The following is a 25,186-nucleotide window of genomic DNA, read 5'->3' as shown; positions in this document are numbered from 1 at the left end:
ACATTCAGAAACAAGATGAGGTCTAAAGAGGATTTAATAAAATACATAAAGATACTGTGAGGCTTCTTTTTGACAAATACATTTTCAAATGTAAGTCTTGAAGTGATAAAATACCACATTCCTCTAACTCATAAATTTTATCAGGTTACATTTATGATTTTTAGATTGAAATGTTTTTGCAATTAACTATTTGAATTGATTATGGAGGTATTACACTCTCTGCTGTGGTAGCCATCTTTTTTGTTCATAAAAAGAAGCATTTATATCCAGTTAGGAGTAGTGCAGTGTAAAGTTACGTCTTTAAAACATTCAGAAAGCAATTACTGACTTTCTCACTTTGTGTGCAGCACACTGCTCATAATGCTCTGAGTATTTTGTGGTGTACAATCCAAGGCGTAGCTTTACAGTTATTTGTTGTGTAATTCTGAGTTATAAACAGCTATAAATGAGGTTAGCTAGAGTGGAGTGGCATTGTTGTTAGAAATAACTAAGTCCTCCTAAGGAGGCAGGTTACTCCCTATCAGCATGCCCACTTCCTTCCATTCAGGAATGCCAATAGGCTCAAAACAGGAAGCACTAATCCACTAATAACAATTTCCTGTTTTGTTTACCTCTCATTGCCTTTACTAGAGTTCCTCATTTTTCATGTAAAGTTTAGTTTTAAATATACAAGATGATTCTTCATCGTCCTTTTCTATACAGCAGATGTAAAATATTTCAGTTGCTTTGGTTGCCTGGAAACGCTCATTTGATATTAGCTGTTTCATCACATTCGATTGGCTTTGCCAACCAACATGTTAAATATTCAAAAATGGCAAATTTTAAAAGATTTTAGAATTAACAAAGAATGATGGCTTGTCGCCATGTTTTCATGCACGGTCACAAGCTGGAAATAGATGGAAATAGAGCACAGATTTGAAACTCCTTGCCTCAATTTAAGTTCTTTGTCTACATGATGTTCTCTACAGGACATCTCACATCGTTTAGGTGCAGTGTGTGTGTGTGTGTGTGTGTGTGTGTGTGTGTGCTCAGGCAGATGCCAAGTGTAAAAACACAGTTAAGTGACAGAGCAGAGTGCCTCTTGTGGAGATTATTCACCATAAATAAAGTTATTAGAGATAACTCACTGCTTGTGTTTCCAGTGAAACGCTGCTGAATGCTTCAGGCTCTCTCTCTCGTTCACTCCCTCCCTGGACATGTGTGTGTTTTGTGTGTGTGCACGCTTGTGTGCGTGACATGTGTGTACACTCCTCTCGCAGTTATTCTTGCATACTTAACAGAACTGTGACCTAGTTTGCTGGACAACTACAGTAAGTGGGTTTTTCTGTTTTAGTAACCTTCTCTCCCATCAGCCCTCTGTCTTGTCATTTGGGAGGGAACCGAGTGGGCCTCTAGATGCATTTGCCCTGCAAAGGTCTGGAGAAAAAAAAAAGCATTCAATGGAGAAATATTCAGAGAGTATCTCTAGCATGAACACTGCTGTGTGTTTTTGTGTGTATTTGTGGCTGTATGTATGTACTGTATGTGTGTGTGGTCGACTTTGGAACTAATGCCAGTGCTCCAGGCCGTGCGGTGCCCTGCTGAGGCCCAGGGCCACCATTCTGCTCCAGTGCCCTCGCCTAGCAGCACAGGACCTAGCATGTAGTACAGCTCTTCCATTTTGTTAGCCAGGCTAGCAGTGTGAGCAAACCAGAGCATGACCACCTTTTTTTTTTTTTGCAGACAGATCTCAGATGAACTTGTGGACTGAAAAGTTTGTAGCAGAGAGCTAGCTACCAAGCCAATATGTTCAAGACTGCGCATGTTATTTTCTTCACATTTTGATTATGTCGACATGGATTATTCATGCTTTCATAAACCATGCCCGGTGCTGGGGGGCTGAACATGCGGCTGTCCAACATTAACATATCTCAAGTTAGAAATATGTATTATATAAGACATATTTGTATGGAATGTGCAGCTGAAATGGTCTGCTGGGTATTTGGTACACATTTTGCACCCAACTTTATGGAATTACAATGACTTGGAATCTCTAAGATTCCTGGGAAAATATGCAAAAATAAAATTACATTTCTCTTTGGCCAACTATAAATACACAAGCCCAGATGTCCTCAACAGATTCAGGCCTCTCCCTCTTCTTATCAGCTCTTATTGTTAATGTTGCTACCAGAGGTGAAGAGGGAGTTATTCAAAGTCTGACAATTGATCTCTCAGTTTAAATATTGTCTCAATAAATTCATCTCCTTCAAGTGTCTGTAGTCGTCGATGTTTGCACTGCACAGATTTGTAGTTCTTGTCACTGACGTATCACTGAAACAAGCAAGATTTTGAAATTTGGTTGGATTTTGGGATTTTTTTGGTTGAACCCCTATGACAAATTTCAGCATTTTGACTTAAGCTAATTAATCTGTATATTTATAGACGTGTGTGCACGTGTTTGTGCGTGTGTCAGTATTCGCCTGTTTGTATTGAGTCATCAGCAGCTCCAGGTAAAGGAATGCCTGCAAAGTGGCAGATGGTTGGCATAAACCTGGCAACGTCTTCTTCCCCCTTCATGAGCACACCGCCCACATGACTGCCAACTCTCCCACGTGTTTACTTTCCTCCCAGGACTCATTCTGCACACTATTTGTTGAGAGGAATCTCTCTCCTCACCTCCAAAATCTCCTTCAGGTTAACTTTATAACAGGTTCTACAGGGCCAAGCAACTCCAATAACATTTTTATTCCAGTCTGGGCAATGCTATTTTGTCTGTGTGTCTTGATAGGCCGATGATGTACGATATTGCTTTCCTTAGAGGAAATACCACTGTCTGAAAACAAACAAACTCAAAGAACAAGACAGTCTGCTGCCTTTGAAGACAGGCTCCAATCTGTTTGATGTCTAGGTCATATTGGCCACATCAGTTGTGGTCAGTGAAATGATGATGTCTCAGTAGATGTCTGCGTGCTAACTTTTCATTCCCCAGTTTTAAACAACTTAACTGTTTTTTTTTTTTTTTACCAACCCTTTTAGCCTGGAAAGTACATTCCCTCAGTCACAAGCCTTTAGGAAAAACACTCCCCCACACACGACCAACATATGTTTGAAACAAACAGAAAGAGTGACAGGAATAGGATGATCCCTCACTATTAAAACTTTCTAGCATATGCGGCTGTCACACTCGTGAGAAAGTATGATGGCTAAACTTTTCAGTAGAGCTCCTGACACAGACAACCAGGCCAGAGAGCCTCACAGGTTGTTCATCTATCTCTGCCAGACATCGCTAACATCGTCTCTTCTCCGCATCCCTGTCAGTGCCGGAGCTCCTCTCCCATCTGTGCTATTGGGCTCCTATTAGGGTCCCTCAGCTGCCAGAGTCTCCCAAGGGACACCTCAACCAGCCAATCTGAGACCACATTGACAGTGATGAGCTCACAGCTGCATTGCAGACCTCCAGGCTACACACTCAGCATGGAATACATGTGACAGTCTTGCCTGCAAGATCTTTTATAGAACATGGAGTTTTAGAGATTTTTAGAGGCTGCTTGGAGTGTTGCAGCAAAACTGTGCCAAACTTTAGCGCACTGCTTGGGTTATTTTTGTACCCCCTTTGTCATGTAATCAGCAATCTGCGATCACACTTATCCTCACATATCATGCCAGAAATCTCTTGCTCTGCTATCATCCTCTCTCTCTTAGGCGTGCATACTCTCACACACACACGCACACACACATTTCCTGTATTTTCCTCCTAGCTCAGTAGTCAGAGCAGTTTTCCAAGAGGCTGGCTGTGATTAGATCCATTGGTACATGGTTTGACCCAGTTCCCATGGCTCCATGCTCACATCTTGGCACTGAGACTAGCCATGGTAATAACTGGCATCATTAAAGCTCAGCTTTCTGTTGTTGGCAACAATGTATGGAATATGCAAAAGCATGTCAACGTTAAACGGACATGGTCTATTTCTCCTCTGAATTTTCTTCAACATGGTGGCACTTGACAACACAGAGCTGCTTTGCTGTGCATTTGACAGACTTGGTGACGAGTCATCGTACATGAGAAGAGCATTTTAGTTTTGAGCTGCTGATGTATTTTCGTCTGGCTGATAAAGAATAGAGCACAAACCAAGGTCTTTTCCATTCTCTTGGTCAACGGAGAGATATATTCAGATGATGTTTTTAAATAAATTATACAAAAAAGCTATTATTTGCAATTGGCGTTGGCATGGTTCAGGCACAATAGCAGGAAGAGGTTGTGCAGACAGGAAGGGGAACTGCTGAGAGAGTATGCGCACCACTGGGTGGTTGCTGGGGGTCTGCAGGACCTGGTTTTGACTCTTTTTGAGAGGTCAGACTGTCTGCCCAAGCAGTCCCTCCCTTGTCAGACTACAGCCCCTTTTCTAAGCAGGAAGTACATGTTATCCTCCACTCTGATCTGATAGGTCCATGTTTGTTGCTGTAGACATGTGCATTGTTGTGTGTTGTTGGTGTTCAAACGCAAAATAACACAAATTCATTTGCCATATAATCAGTCCAAGGAGGCAATTTGCCTATTTTATCTTTTCCTTCTGGATTATTAAAGGCATATTTCATAAATCTCCACCACCCAAAAAAGCCTGAGCTGACAGCACATTTTTATGATATCCAGTCGTTTGCTCTTTTGTGAGCTTATGGCTCAATCACTACTCCGCATGAGTAGTTTCATCTGCTTCATCGGCAGTGCAGCTCTGCCCTTTCCTTCAGAGTTTGGCTATGTCCCCAGTCTGCTGGATTCACAGTGGGAAGTGATGCTCCTCAGTGGGAACTGGCATATTTGAATCAGTGGCCTTTGTTCAATGTTGTCCTGCTTGTTTCACTCGTGTTTGTGCTGCAGCACTGCAGCAGGTTTTCAGCATGAATCGTTTGCCAGATAATTAATATGTTGTTGCGATGTATTGTCTAAGATCATGACTTAGTGGGGCAGCCATACAAACACATGCACACACCCACACACATACTCCAAAGGGACAGGTGCATGGATGTGGTCCACCCATTTTGGAGCACTGCCACACTGATGATGTACAACAGCTTAGTAAATGAGACCTCTGCATCCAGTGCAAAACAGCTGGGTCCTTATTTCCCAACTGAGAAACATTTTGGCAAAGACACACCATTATGAAATACTTTTGGATATATGAGCTACTTGTAGAGGGCGCTTCAAATCACAGTGACAACTAACACGTCATCATAAACTAATAAAAAGTGTTTTATTATGTGTTCTCCAGAATATTTCAGTTTTCTCCCATATGTGTCACCAGAAAACAACGAAAAGAGAAAAGATATGAGAATAACAGGAGGTTTTTTTTTTATGTCTGCAGGAAGAAATGTGTTTTCTGCTCTCACGTGAGAGTACAAAAGCTATCTGTAATATTCATCTTCACAGACTGTCCAGCTTGTTACTTGACTTGAAAGAGGATATATCAACAAATTCCATCTCTGTGGCAGTTTTTGTTTTTCCTGACCTTATCAATACTCAGAGCTGCACGAAGTTCAATATTTGACAGAGCCATTATACCCGACAGAAACAGATGTCCGCACTGTTGCTTATTTGCAATTTAAAAATTCCAGCATCAGCTAATGTTTATGTTCTCTCGTCCTCTAAACTCCCTAACTGTTTCACGCTGTTATCTTTATAGGGCAGAAAAAACAGAAGTGTTGAGCGAGGACCTTCTACAGGTAAGATACATTGTAAAAGTGTGTGTGTGTGTGTGTGTGTGTGTGTAAGAAGGGGACAACACCTGCGAACCAGGTGCTTGATTAAATGATGGTCTGTTAGCAGTTAGTGCTGTCATTCTTCACGCTGTGTTTTTTAACAGGTGGAAATGATGTGATTATTATGGCTGTGTTTAAACGTGATGGAAATCTATTTTGTCTCATGACCCCTTGAAGTGAAACAGTCTCACTTGAACAATATTTAGAGGCAGCTGGGGAGAGCTTATCACACAAGAAAAAGCAAACGTTCAGAAAAATAAAACAGGTTTTTGTATCAAAGAAGCAATCCCTCTTCTTTCCTATTCCATCAATCATCTCGCAACCTCTAATTGTTATAGGTATTTATAATGCTGTGTGAGAGATGACTGATGTATTGTTAGAGTACTATGTTGTGTCTGTAGTAACACATGCAGCATACCAAACAGGTTTTTGATATGTGTCTGTGTGTGTTCTTCCAGGTGGAGAAGCGTCTGGATCTGGTCAAGCAGGTGACACACAGCACTCACAAGAAGCTGACTGCCTGCCTGCAGGGTCAACAGGGGACTGATGTGGAGAAGAGATCTGTAAAGTCGCCTTCTGTGAGTACCTCTATCCATCATTCCCTCAGATGCTGACAACTTACGCAAACTGGTATGATGTGATGTGTGGTAATAAAATATAACATTATTCTTTATCTTTTACAGAAGCTCTTGTAAAATTATTTTTCTCTGCTTTCAGAAAAAACTACCGCTCACAATCCTGGCACAATGTATGGTAGAAGGGGCTGCAGTGTTGGGAGATGACTCTCTCCTGGGGTAAGTCACTGTAGTTAACAAGCCTGTGCTCACACACTTCCCTCACTTACACACACACTCACGGAGTCATCTTTAATTATTGATTTGGCTATTGAATTCTTCTATGTCCTCATTACCCTTGTCTGCATTTTAATTGTATTTGATTGCCTGTGACTTTGTGTTTCGCTGTCACCAAACAGGAAGATGCTGAAGCTGTGTGGGGAGACAGAGGAGAAGTTGGCCCAGGAGCTCATCCAGTTTGAGTTCCAGATAGAGAGGGATGTGGTGGAGCCTCTGTATGTGCTTGCTGAGGTGAGCCGGCACTGCTGTTACCTAAAGCCCCAATTAAGACATAACACCTTCCTGATATGACTGAATTAGAGAGCTGCACACTGTTACATTAATTTTTTTATTTCCGCTGTGATTAACAGAAAATTACAAGCAGAATATGGTCTTCATTTACATAAAGGGCTGCACTTTAATCCTCTGAGCCGACTGTAATCCTCTACTTAATTTTCTCTTGTAGGTGGACATTCCCAATATCCAGAAGCAGAGGAAGCACTTAGCTAAACTTGTTTTGGACATGGACTCTGCCCGGACAAGGTGAAGGATCTGCTTCTGTTCATTTATTGTATAAAATAAAGGTGCAGGTTTTAACTGTCTGTGCCGGAAGCATGACGTATCCAGTGTAGTGATTTTTTTTTCAATTGCCCATAGATATCAGCAGTCGTCCAAGTCGTCCAGTCACCCGAGCACTCTGCAGCCTGGTGCCAAGTCCGAGTCCCTCAGAGAGGAGATGGAAGAGGCAGCCAATCGGATGGAGATTTGTAGGGTGAGTCACCAATCCATTCATGTATTATTCCCTCCTCCAGCTGCTTTGCTCACCATTTGATTTATAACCCCTCTGCATGTATCGGATGCAAATGGACCACATTGGCCAGGAGGATATTACAGTTACATGTAGGACTCTAGTGAGGTCATTTTTTAAAAGATGTCTCTCTATTCTTTCTGTTTCAGGATCAGTTGTCAGCAGATATGTACAATTTTGTGGCCAAAGAAATCGACTATGCAAATTACTTCCAGACAGTGAGTATATAATTAAAGTTGTGATCCCAGTGGGAAAATATATTGGATACTACATTTCTGCACAGTAGTTTTTTCCCCACATTACTCATATTAGCTCAGATTATAGTAAATGTTGTAGATTAACTTATAGCATAGCTTGCATTATATTGTATGATACACACTTGTCATGGATTGCTTGTTATAATATCTTCTCCTGCTGTCTCCCTCTATAGCTGATAGAAACACAGGCAGAATATCACAGGAAGTCATTAGAGATTCTTCACAGTGTCCTGCCCCAGATTAAAGCTCACCAAGGTGAGTCATGCACTGTATGAGTGTAGAGATCTGCTCCATTTCATCACCTGAAGCAATAACAAGACGAGAAGTAAAGGAGTTAATAGCCCTGACGTGTCACATAACAATCTCATTAACCTATAATTACCCACCTTCATACTGAAGATATGGCTAGTTGTGCTAAACCAAACAGATGGCTCAAACAACACAAACAATCCTAATAAACACCTGTGAAATACTGAAATCCAACCTTGAAAGGGTTCAATTCATCTTTTTTTTTTCAATAAAAGTTCTCACAAATAGTGTCCCCAAACTTCATATGCAATCTTTGACCTTATGTCATTCAGGAGGAGATGAAACTGCAGTGCGTAGGCTTGTTTGCGTCTGTGTGTGACTCAAGCTGCTCTTTTGTGTTGCAGAGGCGTGGGTGGAGAAGCCGTCGTTCGGCAAGTCTCTGGAGGAACACCTGAATATTAGTGGGAGAGAGATTGCTTTCCCCATCGAAGCCTGTGTCACCATGCTGTTAGAGTGTGGCATGCAAGAAGAGGTAGAGGGCAACACACACAAATACACATCAACCTAGGCTTTTCAGGTGTAGGAAAATATGTTTGTTGTATTTTGTTGTGCATGAGTCTGTGCCATTACAAACCCCTGATTCTTCACAGTTACACTCGGGGTTGTCATCAGTATTTCTACTTGACGTGACAGCCAGACATGCATATATTCAAAAAAGTGCATATGTGTGCACACATACACACTTTAGTGAAAATGGATGCCATAAATGTGCCAACATTAATTACAAAAATTTTATGTCATTAGTATAATTGACAGAAAGACTATCTGGACAGAGCTGCTGTTTCTACCAGTTTTCAGAAAACCTCGTCTGACTGAAAAGACCCATTCTGACAAGCTTATATTGGCTTACAAATCCACAGATATGCTTTGAAAAATGGTTGGCAGTAATATAGTGTAAGTGTAGCCTTCATGTTTTATAGTTCATAGACTCAAACCTTCAAAACCACCGGTTCGATCCTGTGTTATTTATCATATCCCAGTGTCAAGTGCGCAACAATGGAAGCTGTTACTTTTGTGTAGCATTTATGCACAGGTCATGTTAGATCTGATAATTACTCATGATTATGTGTTTCCTGTGTGTGGGCTGCAGGGCCTCTTCAGAGTGGCTCCGTCAGCCTCCAAGCTGAAGAAACTGAAAGCCTCCCTGGACTGCGGAGTTCTGGATGTGCAGGAGTACTCCTCTGACCCACACGCCATCGCAGGTGAACTACACCCACACAAATGCTTTGTTCAAAGCCAATTTCCATAACAACAACCCCTACACGCTGTCACTCTAAGTCAGGAAAAAAAAACAGTAAAATATCTCTATAAAAGACAATGATTTTTACTCAGTGTCTGCAGCGTTTTCTTATGATGTGGAAAGTTTGTTTGTACAATACAAAAGTTTGTGGATTGATTTTGGACCTAGTTGGTGGAAAATGTGAGTCTGCGGGTGAGCATGAGTGTGATTATACAGTCTTCATCAGCTCTGCCCTCAGTGCTGTTCTGCTGAAGGCTTTCTGTTCTGATATTGCTGTCCATTTCACACATTAGCATGAAATCTGTGTTGAGCAATCTCAGTCTGGCAGCTGCACTAGCTGCAAGGGCCTGCTGCAGGGGAGTGGAGATACGGGGCATGGCCTCACCAGTGCTCTGAAGAGAGAAAACAACCCTCCACTTCTCTCCAAAAGCTGACCAGTTTTTACGCTCTCCCTGTTTTTCTCCCCTGCAGGAGCTCTGAAATCATACCTCCGTGAGCTCCCCGAGCCATTGATGACCACTGAACTTTATGATGAATGGATTCAGGCCTCCAAGTGAGTCGCTGTTTGTTTTTTTATTAAAAGTGTTTTCTTGAATTATGCCACTAGCCAAAATAGAAAATAGTCCAAAGTCTTTAACTGCCAAAATGAAAAAATGGGGACATTTATTAGGACGTGGAGCAACAGCAAACCATAATGATTTTTTTTTATTTCCCCAGCATTCAAGATATGGACAAGAGACTACAAGCATTAATGGCAACGTGTGAAAAACTCCCCACAGACAACTTGAACAATTTCAGGTCAGTTGCTTCCCCTCATTTTCTGTCCAGTTCTAATGTTCCCACGTGGCTGGACAACTATAAAAAGACCAAAAAAAAAGTCCAATTATGTTTCGGTTTCAATCCAACCTGCGCCACCTACAGGTAAGAAAAGTGACAGCAGAAGCCGAGAAATAGAGAAATAGCAATTATCAGGCCTGTAGAAAAGGAGTAAACAGGTTAAAAATAGACTTTAAGATCTTTCATTTACATCCTACAGATATCTAATCAAATTCTTAGCCAAGCTGAGTGAGTATCAAGACGCAAACAAGATGACTCCCGGCAACATGGCGATTGTCCTCGGCCCTAACTTGCTCTGGACACACACTGAACCGTATGTATTACGACAACATACTTACATTTTTTGCCTAAACTTATTATATATTGTTTATATTGTAGCTCACTCCTTTCTCTTTCTCCCAGAAACATGACAGAGATGATGACCACCGTGTCCCTACAGATTGTTGGCATCATTGAGCCTATTATCCAGCATGCTGACTGGTTCTTCCCTGGAGGTGTGGATCACAAGTATATATAATATTGTAGTCAGGCTGTGCACCATATAAATTTTTAGGGATCTCCCATCATTGTAATTGAATTGATGGATTTAAAAATACATATTTTATAGATTATGACCCACAGTTTTGTTCAGATTAACGCATCGAATGTCTGCTGAAAATCAGTTTGAATTTTATTTATTTTTCTATTAATTACTTAATATAATATTCAGATAAAGATTCATTATAATACTGTCTTTGTTATATAGAAGTGGCAGTTTTTAAATTTAGATTTTATCTATTTTAGGCAATATAGTACAATATTCTTAAACTTGGTAGTTTGCAATTTTTCAGAGTAGTCTTGTGCATTCACAACACACACAGACCAACACTGCTGTATGCTGATCGTGTGTCTGCTTCTCCCTCAGACATTGAATTCAACTTGACAGGCAGCTATGGCAGCCCGATCCACACCAACCACAACTCCAACTACAGTTCCATGCCCTCACCAGACATGGACCAATCTGATCGCAAGCAGCAGCACGACCAGAGCCGACGCCCACTGAGCGTTGCCACTGACAACATGATGCTGGAGTTTTACAAGAAGGATGGGTATGATGCCAAGTGCATCCTTCTGCTGTCCACTTCTCACTCTCTCTCTCTCCCTCCCTCTCTCTCTCTCTCTCTCTTGCTCTATTTCTCTTTCCACCCACGCCTCCTCTCAGGCATCTGATATTGAATTCTTATATTTGAAGAGGGCAATACTTGCACATTAAGATCCCATTACCTTGGTGGAGTATTTACACGTCCTGTAATAGAGGTGAGAATCTTCCCATATATCTCACCTGTTAGTAAGTCCAGAAAACACAACTACATCCCCTATTATAAGACTTCATCAGGAGGGGAGAACACTAAAACCCAGTCTCATTTGAATATGGGGCTGAATTGCCTTGAGTGGCGTTGTCTCTATGGCAACTGATCTCTGATGGAGGGCTGCTGGTTACCTCTTTTTTTTTTCTCAGGAAATATTTCTCAAGTGCTATCTTCCCATCCTCCCACACCCAGCTCCTCCTTCCCAGTCTGGCTAGCACGTCACCTGGCCTGAGTCACTCATCCAGCCGGTGGAAAATCACTGGCAGAATTAGAACCCACGCCTGCAAAATACCCCCATCAAATTAAGAAAAAACGGCTATAATATTATAGGAATCGATCTAAATCTGTGCATCGCGTACTCAGCAGCTATCAATATGGGGTGATAGAAAATAGCTTTTATCTGTTTAGAGTAATGAGCAGCTTAGGAAAAAGCGTCTGCTCTGTCTGTGTGTTTGTACATTTCTACGACCAAACAGGTTTTAATTAGAAAAAACAAGCCTTTCGTTGGCACTCAGTAGATAAGTACAGGCTGGTTATGTGGCCTGACATCCTCTCACCTCTGGAGTATCCCTTCTGCTCCTTCCTGCCTCTGCAGATCTCATCTCCCCATTATATACGGTACATACTGGGTGTCTGAGTGGGTTAAGTGTGGTGTTGTGAACCATGTCTGCATTACCTCTGACCTCATCTCATATCACTTTTGCCTCTCTTCTCCCCTACTAACGCAGCATTAGGAAGATACAAAGGTACCGTATCATGCCTTTTTCCCCCACTTCTTTCCTTACTACCCCCACTCACCTCGTAGTTCTTTTCTTATCATATATGACTCTGTGTATGTGTTTGTCTCCAGTATGGGTGTCCGGGTTATGGATACCTCCTGGGTGTCTCGTAAGGGTTCATCCACTCTGGCACGCAAGGCCTCCTCCACACCCCCAGGCATGCAAGGCCCCGGCTCTCCTGCAGACACACTCATCCCCGAGCAGCCTGGAGAGCTCGCCACTTCCCCGTCCGCGACACCGCCACCTGGGGAGAGGTTTTGGTAAGTCAACATGGAGACGCTGTCCCCCTCTCCCCCGCGCATCCACTCCTTTTCATTTTTATTGTCATCACCATCATCATCACCATCATTAACTTCTCAGCTCTGTGTGATCGAGATCTTTGGCAGTGTTAATCATACATTCATTAATTTGAAACACTTCCATGTTCTTTTTGGTGTATTTCTGTCAACACCTACGCCTTCATGCCTCATTCTGTTGTTATTGTTATGATTTCTCACTCTCTACATTTCATCACTTTCTCCTGTTTGTCAGGTAGATGTCACTGTGGGTTCAATTTTCAAAAGGATAATGACATTTTTGACTCTAACTCTGAAGGGTTTTAGTCGAAGTACTGTATGGAAGTTTTGTTTCTGTACATGGCACTAAGCTTCAATCTGCAAGTCCTTGCGAGCATGCCAGTATTTCCAGTATCCCATTGTTTTGGCTTGGCTTTCTCAGCTTTGGTCGTGAATTATTTCCTTTTCTGTTGACACTCAGACTGATTTCATCATTTCTTTGGTATGATTATCATAGTAAAGCACATGAATAATCACTTCATGGTCGCTGGCTCTGTCTGTGTGGCAGACAAGAGATAATATGGCTTCTGGCTTGGCTGGCTTTCCCCTCCTCTCCTGTGGCTCTTTCAGCCAATGAAAGGGTTTTGTGTCTGTTTCACACTGCCCTGGGCTGACTGCAGGACCTGCAATGCAAACAAGTCTTACAGGATTAGGGGCCGAGAGGGTTTCCATATGCAGAGGTTGAGGAGATTCAGTCATCAGGTCAGCTTGATAATATTGTAAGCTGCAGACCAGCACTTTGGCTTCAGAGACAGATCCTCACAGCTCCATGCAGTGTGCAGACACAAGGTGATCACAGAGGGAGTTCTACACACTGTATTCTTTTCCTTTGGCAATAAAACTTTCTTTTCTTTTGCTTTTTCTTTGTGCTTGTCTTTGTATTTGCACTAAGCTGACTGTGTGCTAAGCTTGGTGCCCACCGCCCACCCTAAAATGCAATTTTTTTCTATTTTTTTTCTTCTGTTTTTGCCTACGGACCAACTAACACACTAACACCCTAATCATCAAAGCAGCTTATCCTATATCGCTCCAATGCGTCTCCCTGTTCAATCACTAGAGCTGTTTCTTTTGTGCTGTCTATTCTCTTAATATCTACAGCTCAGACGTGTCGCCCAATCGGCCGGACACCTCTCATGCCCACCCACCCCCAGGGGAGGACCGGCCACCCCCCCCTTACCCCACCTCCTCGTGCCACACTCTCCCCCACCACTTTTATCCCAAACCCCCACCCTGCGCTCGCCCTGTGGCACCGGGTCCAGAGTCCCAGCCCCCTGGCTCACCCCCACCCCCAATGCGCTGGTCTGGCTTCACTCCCCCAGCCCCGCCCCCTTCCTCTTCTTCTTCCTCCTCCTCCTCGTCACTTGACATCAATTCGAACCCCAAGCCCAGCTGTCTGCACTTCCCCAAGCACAGTCCACCTGGTGACATGTCGCATGCCCCCCCACCAGACACTAATGCTTCACCACTCTACATCAAAACCCCCTTGGTACTAACCCGCCATGACCAGTCCCTTGGCAACCCCCCTAGCCTCCCTTCGTCCGCACCCCCGCCCCCGCCGTGGGCTGCCTGTCCATGTGCCCGAGAGAGAGGACCCCCCAGGCTGACTAGGTAAATACAACACACCCATGGCCACTATGGATGCATCACAGAGTGGCAGCTGTGTCTCCTCTAGCTCGCTGGCTCATATTTTCTTTTTTGCTTTTTCTCCCTCCCCCGTCAAATTACATATCTCAGATTCTGTAACATTCAGGTTGTCCGGGGATGCCTCTCATGGGGTTGCCTAGCAACTAAGGATGTTACTGGCTTATACAGCACTCGGTTTGATGCTGGTATTGAGTAGACGATAAATACATGAACAGTGCTGCATATGGCTATCAGATAGCATATGAATGTATTTATTCTACAGTTTGCAGCAATTTTTTACTAACCATCAGAAGGAAAACATCAGGAAGTAAAGATTTTCAAGGTCAGTGATGTAATACCCTCCTCGCAGTTATGTCCTTGAAGTGAAAGTATAGAATATCTTCATACAGCATATGCATCTTCCAGCTATACATAAGGTGCTGAGTTTGTATAGAGTGACTGTGGCAGTTTCCTGAGTCATAAGTCTTTAGTGTTACAACCACACAGGGCAGCGTGAATCATTATGGCAAATCTTTGTCAGCAGTCAGAACAAGCTCGCTTGACAATGCTCCTTCTTGTGATTTGGTAACTCCATGATTTCGCATTCAGACTTACTGTATTTGCTGGAGGCACACAGCTCAAAGGGACTGCAGGAGATTGCAGTTAATTAGATGTCACATAATCCTAAATGTGACTACTATACTGCAGTGTGGGTGCTCTTTGTGGATGAGACTTCATGAGCTAAGCCTTGTATTTGCAAGTATACTAGTTCCTATTGTTGAGTGTATCATTGCTGCAAATATTAATTACAGATGAACTTACATCAGTGAGAACAGGTTGCAGTATTTCAAAATATGTTTGTGTTTTAAAATTAAAAAGCAGAGAAAGAAGCAATATACGATATATCCAATGTTATTCCCATTTTAACATAATCGAAATCGAAGTTTGCTTAAACACAAAGATAGTTAATGCCAAGCTTAGTACATGCATGGATTTTGGCACCATCATGCAGGATGTTAAATTAAGCTTATTAATAAGCATCGTAATTAACAATGTTTATTGACAGCTCATACAGTTTAATTAGAAATGTACAGTAAATGATAGTAATAATCTTTTGCAAGGTGGGTTCTTGACTAAGTGCACAGCCTTCATTATTGCCTGCAAAACATGCAGGTTTAGCAGGTTTAGACTTATCTAGTCACATGCAGTGTCTCTGCTCTATTTTTTGAACATCTTCACTACTGTTTGTATTGCATAGAAATCAACCTAATTCTTAATGTAATGTAATTTATGGGTTTCTGTCCAAGGAAGGATTCTTTAATGCTACTTCTGCTACAAATATGTACACCCTCTGTTCGCTAATTCTGGAAAGAATTCTTCAAGCTCAGTGGTGTTTTTGTCAGGAATCCATCCTGACATTCAGATCTTGAATGAGTTCAGTTCAGTTCCCAGCTGAGCTGTAGTTCAGTCGTTCCACGTCATAAAATTGCCTTGGTTCATATCACTAAGGTTCTGTATGTGCAATTTTTTTTTCTTTTATAACTTCCAGTTTACTGGTGCTCTAAAAAACATGCTTTCAATAGTTTTTTTTTTTATCCCATTGTAACTAAAATTTCTGGGGGGTTTTTATAATTAACATGTCATCATTATGTTCATGTGATTATAATAATGGTGGCGAGATATTTAGAATGTTCATTGGGTTTGTCAGGCAGCATCTGTCTGGTTAACAATTCCATCTAACTTCATTATTTCAGTCAAAAATAGACATATTGACATTCTTAGTCCCTGGGTGGTCAGTGACCTTTTCATCAAAGACAACACTAGATTCTCAGTAATGTTTGATGTACTGTGGTTTGAACATGCAGAAAGATTTGCAACTTTAGGGACTTATTTGCATCATTTGTCGCTATAACTGTTAAATAAAAGGTCTTTGAAATATGTGACATTGTTTGGCCCGTATACACAAATTTGCTTCCCTTGGTGTAGTGTTGACCTAATTTTCTGGGTTTCAGAGAACTGTGGTAACATTGGTAACATTGGCTACTTAAAAGCATTGACACACAAAAATGATGATGATGATGGTGGTGGCGGCACTGAGGCAATGTACATGAGGTATACTGACAGTTCAGAATGTAAACGTGTTCACAAATGAACTGTGTCTGATGCTATTTGCACACTAATGTCCATCTGTCTTTTTCAGTTCATTGAAGAGTAAAGAGCTCTCCCCTGTAATTGGACACAAAGCCATCCAGGTGGCAGGCCCAACAGTCCCTGCCAGCAGCAGTCCTCAGAGCAGCAGCCAGTCCCCCCACTCTACAGAGCACAGTCCACACACCCTGCGCAAAGGTCAGCACTTCTCTCAGTCTAAGCTTACGTACGTATTTTCATTTTGAACCGGAGGCAGTAATGTGACTGTGTTGTGTGTTTCCAGGTTCCAAGAAGTTGGCCCCTGTGCCTCCCAAGGTCCCCTATGGCCAGTCTGGCGGGATGTCCGACCAGTCCACAGGTCAGCCGTCACCGGTCAGCCTGTCCCCAACACCTCCTAGCACCCCCTCCCCTTATGGACTGGCCTGCCCTCCAGGGCAAGTGCCCCCATCTTCCCCTGGGCAGACCCCGCTGGGGGCGCCCCACTCCCTTTCGTCCCCGCCCTCCCTGACCGGAACTCTCACCAAGTCTCGGCCAACCCCTAAGCCCAGGCAGAGACCCAGCCTGCCCCCTCCTCAGCCGCCCACAGCCCCTCCGGGGCTCACTGGCCCGGCCACAGCCCCAGTCCCCCAGCCCCTGGAGCAGGGCCTCCTGGATGGACTGTCTCCTGGGGAGAGCATGTCTACAGGTAAACATCAGCCCTTGGCACCAACACCCCCGCCACCACCACAGGTGGGGCTGCAGAGGCCCTCTCTCAGACTCGCTGTGGCCCTGTCCAATGGAGACGGTGGACGAGTGTAGGACTCTGTAGGACTTGTCATTGTAGATATAAGAGATACCTGTCCCCCTTTATTGACTGTTTCCAAACGAATGTCTGAATGAATAAAAGTTGCCTTTTAGACACAGATGCCTGACAATGATACAATGTAAATATTAGCATTTTTGTGCTATTGTAGTGAGCAAATCTCCTGACCTATGTATTCATTGCTTGTGTTATGTGATGATGTTTCTGGGTAATGTGTGGAAACATCAGAGAAGCATAGCTCGTCCTGCTTGTATGGAAGTTGCCATTAGATTCATCATGTGCTCTCTGTTTATCTGTGTTACCCAGACCCTCACTCGGCAGAGGTAGGTCAGAGGCTTACACGGTTCACACCAGTCCAGTCTCTCTTACTGCGTAGCAGGCGTGGAAACCTAGCCAGACAAACCCCACATTATATCTACAGTATGATGTTCTGATGATGAGGTGTTCTGTCAATATATACCAATCATTCTGTCACTTTGTTATATTTATCATTCTCTTGTTCCCCCTGCTACTATTGTGTACCTTGCAGCTGTGTGAGGCCAGGGATTCAGTGTGGGCTAAGTGTGAGGGGGACATTTAGGGTAAGCCAGACCGCCCCCGCCCCATGCGCTCCATCTCACTGCCTGGCCTCGTGCTGTGGCTGCCTCTGGGGTCTCCTGCAGCCTGCCTCAAACGTACCTACCTGTAGCTCTCAATCAGAAAATCTTCCCTATTCCCTGTTAGCAGGTTGACATTATTGACTCTTTGCATGGTGTTGTGGTTCAACCAGTAATGCATGGCTTAAGGACTTCCCAGAGTGCACCACACTGCGCTCACATTGCAGACACCGTCGCTTATAAAGGTCCATCTTAAAGCGCCCCCCACCCCCCCTTTTCGTTCCCCATTCCCAGCCCTGTGCCAGCAGACATCCCCCTCTAACGCTTCTGCCACCGGTATCAGGGGGGGCCACAGGTAACCCCCAGTCCTCCTTTGGCAGGTTCATCGCTTTTTATAACCCCTGCTCCCTCTTACTACACTGCCACACTCCATCTCATTCCTACACAGGAGTAGTCATCAGTCTCTGCTTGAACCTGCTGCTTTCAGTAAATGCAGCCGTATTTTAGAACATATCTATATTTAGAACAACTGTTCAGTCTTCATGAGATTTCCATTGTTACTTCAAGCTCACTTGGTGTCTTGGTGCCATTTTTTCACAGAGTTCCACACACATCTTGTTGCCTCTGTGTTGGTTTATCCGGCCATTGTTGTAAACGTGTACAGTAATGTGTCACTGTGCAGTCATTTTAACCTGTTATTGTATTTTACCTGACAAAATATCTGTTGTTGTTGTCTCAAAAGACACAAAAAGCTGTGACATACCACACTAGTCGCCACCAAGTTTGTTCAGGTGTGACTAGCAACACACTGAAAACATCCCTGTGTAGAATGTGAAGCACATGTAATCTGCTGATTCTTTCAATCAGGGCAGACATCATATGCCGCTTACCATGAGTTCAGACTCAAAACGATTAATATTATTTCTGCTCTCTTCCGTTTTTACACCTCATTATCATCCTCATACGCCTTCTTCTCCTCCTCCTCTTGCTCATCATCACCATTTTCACCATTCTGCTCATCATACTCACCTTTCCCACCATGCTCACCATTAGATATCTTCAATTATGAAATCCCTTCCATCAATGTCAATCTGGACAGCCTCATCGATGAGTTCAGCGGTGCCCCCTGCAGGAGGTCCCTGGCAGTGACAGACTCTCCAGAGGGGGATGCTGTGCCTGAGGAGGAGCCCCAGAGCACCACTCTATGACCTATGACCCTAAGGCATCACAGCTTACCAGCACCCCTATGGCTGTACATACTCTTAATTGTCGCCGCCAAGGCCTGATGGAAACACCAATTGGCCTCACCAATGCCCACCTGAAACCAGAACTTGAACCCTCCCTCACATCTGCTACAGGCTGCAAAGAAACTCGTCTCTTACAATTGCTCGCTAGTACTTAAATGTGACTACAAAAAAAAAAAAACACCAAAATGCCATAGTGGAGGAACAGTTGCCTTTGGAGGAAAGACTGGAATATAGATGAGTATAACAAGATTTTTTCATTAGTTTTTTCTTTTTTTTTTGCTATGCTTTGTTCATCTTTGTTGTTTGATGCAGTGGTATTTTCTGTGCATATTTCTCAATTTCTTTTTGCCTTATTAGAACATGCAATCAAATTGCAATATGATATTCATGAGTTGTAGAACTTTTGGTTAAGGAAACTCAGAGCCTGACATGGTTAGGAGCAAAGACCATCCTCAGGGTGAAACAGAGAGACAGAGTGAGAGGGTAATCTGGTTATATTATTCACAGGGTATTCAAGCTTAGTGCACATTAGGAAAATGCTGAGCCCAGCTTGGTTTCGCATGCAAGATGAGACATTTAATGCAGTTCGATTCTTATCATCACACACAAGTTTTGATTTCCCCTCTTCTATCCCACATTGCAACTGTAGTTCTTTACCTGACATTTACCTTCATATAGGTAAACTCACTTTAACTCACTTTATGCCAGCACAGTATGAGAAGAATGTCGCTGTAAATTCAAGTTTTTGAACTTGCACCTGTTATTTAGTTATGAAGAAAGCACCAGGATGTGTTTGCATGACAAGCCAGTGTGATCGAACTGCTTCGGATCAAGGGCCTCAGAATGGCAGTGTTTTACTTTGTGTGAGTGTTTTTGTTGTTGTTGTCCTTGCAGAGTAAATTTAGACCACCCATGTGCTGTTGCAGCTTGATGATCACGGATGGATGACTTCACTGCCTTTAGGTTCAAATGATTCTCTCTCTCTTAACCTTGTTTCAAGTGCTTCAGGTTCAGTGACCTTTGACCCCTAGTGTAAATACAAAGACTGTATATAAATTGATGTATATAAATCTGAGAGGAAAAGTCTATGTAAAATGCATATCTTGAATATATATAATAATAATAATATATGTGCTGATATTTATCATGTGTAGAAAATGTAATGATTAAAAATTTGGTGTTATTTTTTTCCCTGCACACAATGAACAGGTCTACTGTAGATTCACAGTCTTTCACCAGGTAACAACGATGCTGCAGCAGAAATGCAGAATGTTATTTCTGCTAGAAATCAGTTGTGGTCTTTCTAATTCTGTCTCCTAAGCTTTGACTTCAGACATTTTAGAGCGCTAATAAGTTACACGCCAATGCCGTATCTTTCCTTCTTTTTTAATCAGTTATTTAATAGATTCCTGTGTAAATAATTAGATTACTTTGAGACCCCTTGGACCATTTAATAATTTCATAATGAGGCTAAATATAGTCCTAAACCCATATTGTTGGATTGACTATAACAAAATAAAAAAAGAAACACTTGTGAATTCAATTAGAAAAGATAATATGTAGTTAAATTTGTCATATCTGCTGTATCGCTTTCCAAATTTGAAAATGCTTGTGTCCTTTGTTGGTATTAGATAATCAATTAGAGGTATTTCCAATTCATCAGATAACAGATGCTGCAGTGTCACTTTTTTTAATTTCATACAGAATGTCTTAGGACAAGAATTTTGTCAGTTTAAGTGCAATTACAGTGTTTACTGATCCACCTCAGTCCAAAAAGTGGTCAAAGTCACCCTTCCCAAACCTTCAGAAGTAAAAAAGCCATTAATTTTACAAAGCAATTTTTTAAGTTTTTGTTTTTGTTTTTTTTTCGTGCGAGTTGACCTCTTTAAAAAATCAGTTCTAGATTAACCTCTCTCCAAAACTGATTCATGGTATGCCTCAGTGTGTGTTCTTAATGGACTATGTTTATGAAGATTTTGGTGATGTTGATAATTATATTGATAGCTGTGGTGATTATATGACAATTGCAAGTGCCCTCACACTGGTTATTATTTTGGAACCATAGGCATAATCAATGTGTGCTAGAGGTTTTATTGTCTCTGCTGGATCCATACATTTGTACAAGGAGGCAGGGGTATCTCTGAATGTGACTCACTCAGATTTCCAGTGGTAGGGGACCTGTTTTTTGTAATAACTAACAGGACGAACAAGAGCTAGTTTTTGAATGAAGGTTAATTAGGGCCTGTTGGCATGTATTATTATCAGTACAGGGCAGTATTACTGTAATGCTTTTGTGCATCATAACTGGAACTTACAGCCACCTAAAAGCATGCATTCATATTCATTATAGGTGTGATTATTATGCTGCTGAAAAGGAAAAAAAAATGTCTGTATCCTCCCCCAAAACTCAAGTCACAATTCCATCACACACCTAATTTCAACCAGTACTTTAACTTTATAGCAGTTTTCATGAGCATATTCATAGGAGCCACTTTTTTTGCACCTAATAGTACACTGTTATGTAGTTTTATCAAGCATTTTAACTACTGTAGGCCTATATTTCCTATCGCACCTCACCACCACGTATGTTGGTCTAAAGTAAAGCTCAATTTGTTTACATTTTGTGGGGGGGGGGGGGGGATTTTAAATGAGAAAAAAAAGGAAAATCTGAAAAAGTGTCATGCATGCGCTTAGATAGTCTTTTGATAATCCACGTTTTGTGTCAATCACTGTCTTTTTAGGGATTGTGAGAGGGGTCATGAATAAAATTTAGTGAGAATGTGGATCACGACAAATGGTCCTTTGTGGGGTTCTGAGCAATACGGTAGAGGAGTGGACGTTGCCTGTGGATGTACTGCCTCCTTCTGCTTTCACTACTAGTGTATAAACAAAACCTGCCGCTTGTCAAGCCCACCATGCCCACCCCTTCCTCCTCTGCTTAGCATATCAAGTGGAACACAGTGTGTACTGTGAAGCCTACCTGCAATCCTTATCAGAATGTCAGAAATAAATATATATATTAAACTCTACATTTTTAATAATCTCACCTGGTTCATGTGGGTTTTATTTCCATGTTTTTTTTCCAGATTTTTTTTTCCCTTTTTTTGTTTGTATCAGTTAATGAGCCCTGATAACAGATGTGGTTTAACAGAGGTGTGATCATACTTGTGTACAAACCTAACAACTGATTCATTGAGCAATTGTTTCACTTGGCACTGTCATAATTTGACCTGAACACATTCCTAGTATTATTCTTTTTCAGCTGTTATCTCTTTGCTGTGGCTTTTTACAACTTGAGGGTTAATTTGGATCCATGCACTCACACGCAAGCCACAAACAGGGCTGTGATCTAAAAAGTCTGATTCATCAAATGGATTAAATCATTATTATCCTCCTCCCACACTCAGAGAAACCAGGTAGGGCCAAAAAAACAGAGGGCTCTTCAAAGGTGTAACCTGTAGGACTGGCCCAGCAGCATGACTGAGGGCTTGCCACAGGAGGAAACTAGGAGTGTCCAGGTTTGTGAGGATGGTGACACTGATAAAGCTCATTCTGAGAACTAGTCTTTCATTTGTTAGGAACTTCCACCCCATGCTCCATAATTCACTGCAATTCTGTTGAAACTGTTTTAACTCTACTCAAGAACAGCTAGTATTTAGACTTATTTCTAAGAAATCAGTTGCCATATTATCTTTAGTTATCATTACTTTAATTGTTTTCTCATGTTTTCCAAAATAAACCCACCTCTGCTGTCTCAATCTATATTCTTTAAGAGTCTGTGGTAATCTAATGCTGTAGTCCAGCAGTGTATCTCCTTACAGCAATCAGCCAGGCTCAGCTCATCCCCACCTGCTAGTCTATCTCCTTCCGACAGCCATGGGAGCATCAATTATTTCTTACTCAAAGTTTTAAAGGTGACTCTGTTTACAGCTTCTTTATACACGCTGCAAGGGGAACCAATCACATGCTGCAGAGGATGTTACTGAACGGTTTAGTTCAGCCACTGACTCTATCCAGTTATCTGCCTATTAAACACTTTTCCATTTTATCAGCAAGTGTAAGATTACAGTGCAAAAGAAAATTGTGTGAGAATACTTTTTTTTTTTTAAACATCTGACACTTCTTTTTGTGATGTAAGGAGGAGAGAAGGTCTGTCTATGTGAAACCCTAACTGGGTCTTTCCAATCACACGTTGCTCCCTCTCTAAACCAAGTTCATACCTTGCTATTAAAATGTAACCCCTTTGTGTTTCTTTTGATGACATACAGTATGCGGACACAAAAAACAATCCTGAGTGGGATGGGTGTTGTACATGTAGTTTACAGCTTTTTCCCACAAAGTTATTGCCTGCTGCTTGGAAACTGGGTATTCAAACAACGGCTTAACACAATGATGAATAGACCTGCTTTAACAGCAATGTGGTTTTGTAGGGTTAAATGGTTTTTACTGCGTTTTTTTTTTCCCCTGACAAACTTTTTTATTGTTCGAACTATACCTTCAAAATGTCCAGTCTCACTGAATTTACCAGGTTTTGGATGAGCTTTGAAATTGTTAAAATTTCCTGCATGTTTGCTTCTCATAAAACAGGTAGAACTTGTTGCAGACAGGAATGCAAGACAAAGGGCTTAGCTGTCAAGGCTTTCCTAACCTTTACTTTCAGTTAGAGTGTTGCTTGGTAATGCACACAAAGGAGGTGGGCATGTCTATAAACTCCTTGGCTTTTCCTTAAAATCAGGGGGAAATGACCTGATCATGTCTTGAAAACCACGTTGAAAACTAAACTATATACTAATAGATTAACTGATTTGTATATCTTCAATTGATTGGTTGAACACTGAAATGCTCTGATTCTTTTGATCAGTAAGACAAATATGCTGTTGCACACGCTTTATTGCATATAGCTGATGGATAATCTTGAATTTCTGGACATTTAACGGAGGGTTTGTTTTGTTCTAGAAATGTAAGTTCATCATTCCCTATTGGCACTTCATAATCCAGACACCCAGATCACTGGGCTATGCCAACAAAATCCAGGGTAAAGTTGCAGCCACCAGCGCGAGTATAGTGAATGCTGACAGCAAAACGAGGAGGCATCGTGCAGTTGTGCAAATCCTGCGCCGTCGCCTGCGCTGGGGCTGAACCACAGTCATCACAACACTGAGTGCATCTTCTTCAGCCATGGGTCGCCCTTGAGCGCTTATGATAAAGATCTGAGATGCATTATGGCTGGGGCTGATCAACCTCTGCCGACGGACACGCTCAGAGATCCCCCTGAAGCAGTTAGCGATCCAATTAACTCCCCTTGGTAAACTGTCCCTGGAGGTGCGCCGTGCGCTCTGGAGCTGTTGCAGGGGCAGAGGGAGAGGCACCTCCAGGGTCTGCCCTTCATCTGGATCCTTACCCGCCGCGAGGGAAACCAGCGCTTCCTTTTGTTTCTTGATGAATGTAAGATGTCGGCAGACGGGGCAAACGATTGTGTCTTTGATGTTTCCATCGCTGTTGATGCTGACCAGCGTTTTGACCAGGCAGTCGTGGCAGAATACATGTCCGCAGCTCAGGGTCCTCTCAGTGCCCGACAGACACTCATAGCACACTGGGCACTCTCTTGCGTCCTCCTGGCTATCTTCCTTGTAAAATGCCATAGAAGGAAAAAAATTTACTAGTGCAGCAAGAGAGTTGCGCTGTTACCAAAATTATTTTTGTCTAAAAACCGACTCCTTGATAAATGTGGTGAGAAGTCCTCTTCAACCTATGATTCCCTCAGCGCATGACTTTCTTTACTTTTGACTGTGGGTGGAGGCGAAAGCGGCGCCTTGTAAAACAAGGACTGCCACCTGTGGCTGCAGCGACTTGACTGATTGGATCCCCCGAAAGCATTACTTGCAGTTCAAGTGGCCAAGCTGGTTCATGTTTCATGTTCTTCGTGATAGGAAGGTTATACTGGCATTTAAAAAAAATGGGGGTGTTTTCCAAAGCTGGGGCTTATTAGTGTAGTAATTACAACGTAGGTTTGATTTCACGTTAACGGATTTAAATCGGTGTTGCTTAAAATACACCATTGTCTTATTTGAGACAAAGCTGAGAACAATATAGAGTAACAGTGAAACCAATTGGAATTGAAGCGCTAGCTTTAATTCTATTCCATTTTATTTTAATGAGGGGGGAAAAACGAGGAAAAAATAAATTAATTAAAAACCAAACCATTACGGCACAGTTCACAACTAAAACTGGCCAAAAAGAAACGGAGAAACAGGACAAACGAACCAATTACTGGACAACTGATAGGTAGA

At 42.3% G+C, this 25,186-nt stretch overlaps 2 protein-coding genes across 2 annotated transcripts in view; one reads left to right on the top strand and one right to left on the bottom strand.

Moving 5' to 3' along the window:
* Positions 1 to 20,331, top strand: part of arhgap44a (Rho GTPase activating protein 44a) — a 39,070-nt gene extending 18,739 nt beyond the window's left edge. Inside the window, exons 4-22 of the mRNA XM_041062755.1 lie at positions 5,658 to 5,697; positions 6,192 to 6,311; positions 6,451 to 6,527; positions 6,707 to 6,818; positions 7,033 to 7,109; positions 7,224 to 7,338; positions 7,524 to 7,592; positions 7,805 to 7,886; positions 8,285 to 8,412; positions 9,031 to 9,142; positions 9,652 to 9,733; positions 9,898 to 9,978; positions 10,217 to 10,330; positions 10,420 to 10,511; positions 10,922 to 11,105; positions 12,217 to 12,405; positions 13,579 to 14,088; positions 16,304 to 16,449; positions 16,535 to 20,331. Coding sequence (XP_040918689.1) covers positions 5,658 to 5,697; positions 6,192 to 6,311; positions 6,451 to 6,527; positions 6,707 to 6,818; positions 7,033 to 7,109; positions 7,224 to 7,338; positions 7,524 to 7,592; positions 7,805 to 7,886; positions 8,285 to 8,412; positions 9,031 to 9,142; positions 9,652 to 9,733; positions 9,898 to 9,978; positions 10,217 to 10,330; positions 10,420 to 10,511; positions 10,922 to 11,105; positions 12,217 to 12,405; positions 13,579 to 14,088; positions 16,304 to 16,449; positions 16,535 to 17,049 — 2,845 coding nt within the window. The 3' untranslated portion in view covers positions 17,050 to 20,331. The remainder of the gene's footprint in view (positions 1 to 5,657; positions 5,698 to 6,191; positions 6,312 to 6,450; positions 6,528 to 6,706; positions 6,819 to 7,032; positions 7,110 to 7,223; positions 7,339 to 7,523; positions 7,593 to 7,804; positions 7,887 to 8,284; positions 8,413 to 9,030; positions 9,143 to 9,651; positions 9,734 to 9,897; positions 9,979 to 10,216; positions 10,331 to 10,419; positions 10,512 to 10,921; positions 11,106 to 12,216; positions 12,406 to 13,578; positions 14,089 to 16,303; positions 16,450 to 16,534) is intronic.
* A 3,419-nt stretch (positions 20,332 to 23,750) lies between these two features.
* LOC121198745 (RING finger protein 222) lies at positions 23,751 to 24,727 on the bottom strand. Its single transcript, XM_041063052.1, has one exon. It carries the CDS (start codon positions 24,536 to 24,538, stop codon positions 23,912 to 23,914), a length of 627 nt encoding a protein of 208 aa, XP_040918986.1. The 5' UTR covers positions 24,539 to 24,727; the 3' UTR covers positions 23,751 to 23,911.
* Positions 24,728 to 25,186: the final 459 nt, after the last annotated feature.

This window comes from Toxotes jaculatrix, chromosome 18 (assembly GCF_017976425.1).
Source record: "Toxotes jaculatrix isolate fToxJac2 chromosome 18, fToxJac2.pri, whole genome shotgun sequence".
Lineage (NCBI taxonomy): Eukaryota > Metazoa > Chordata > Actinopteri > Toxotidae > Toxotes > Toxotes jaculatrix.
This window is presented reverse-complemented; position numbering and strand designations above follow the sequence as displayed.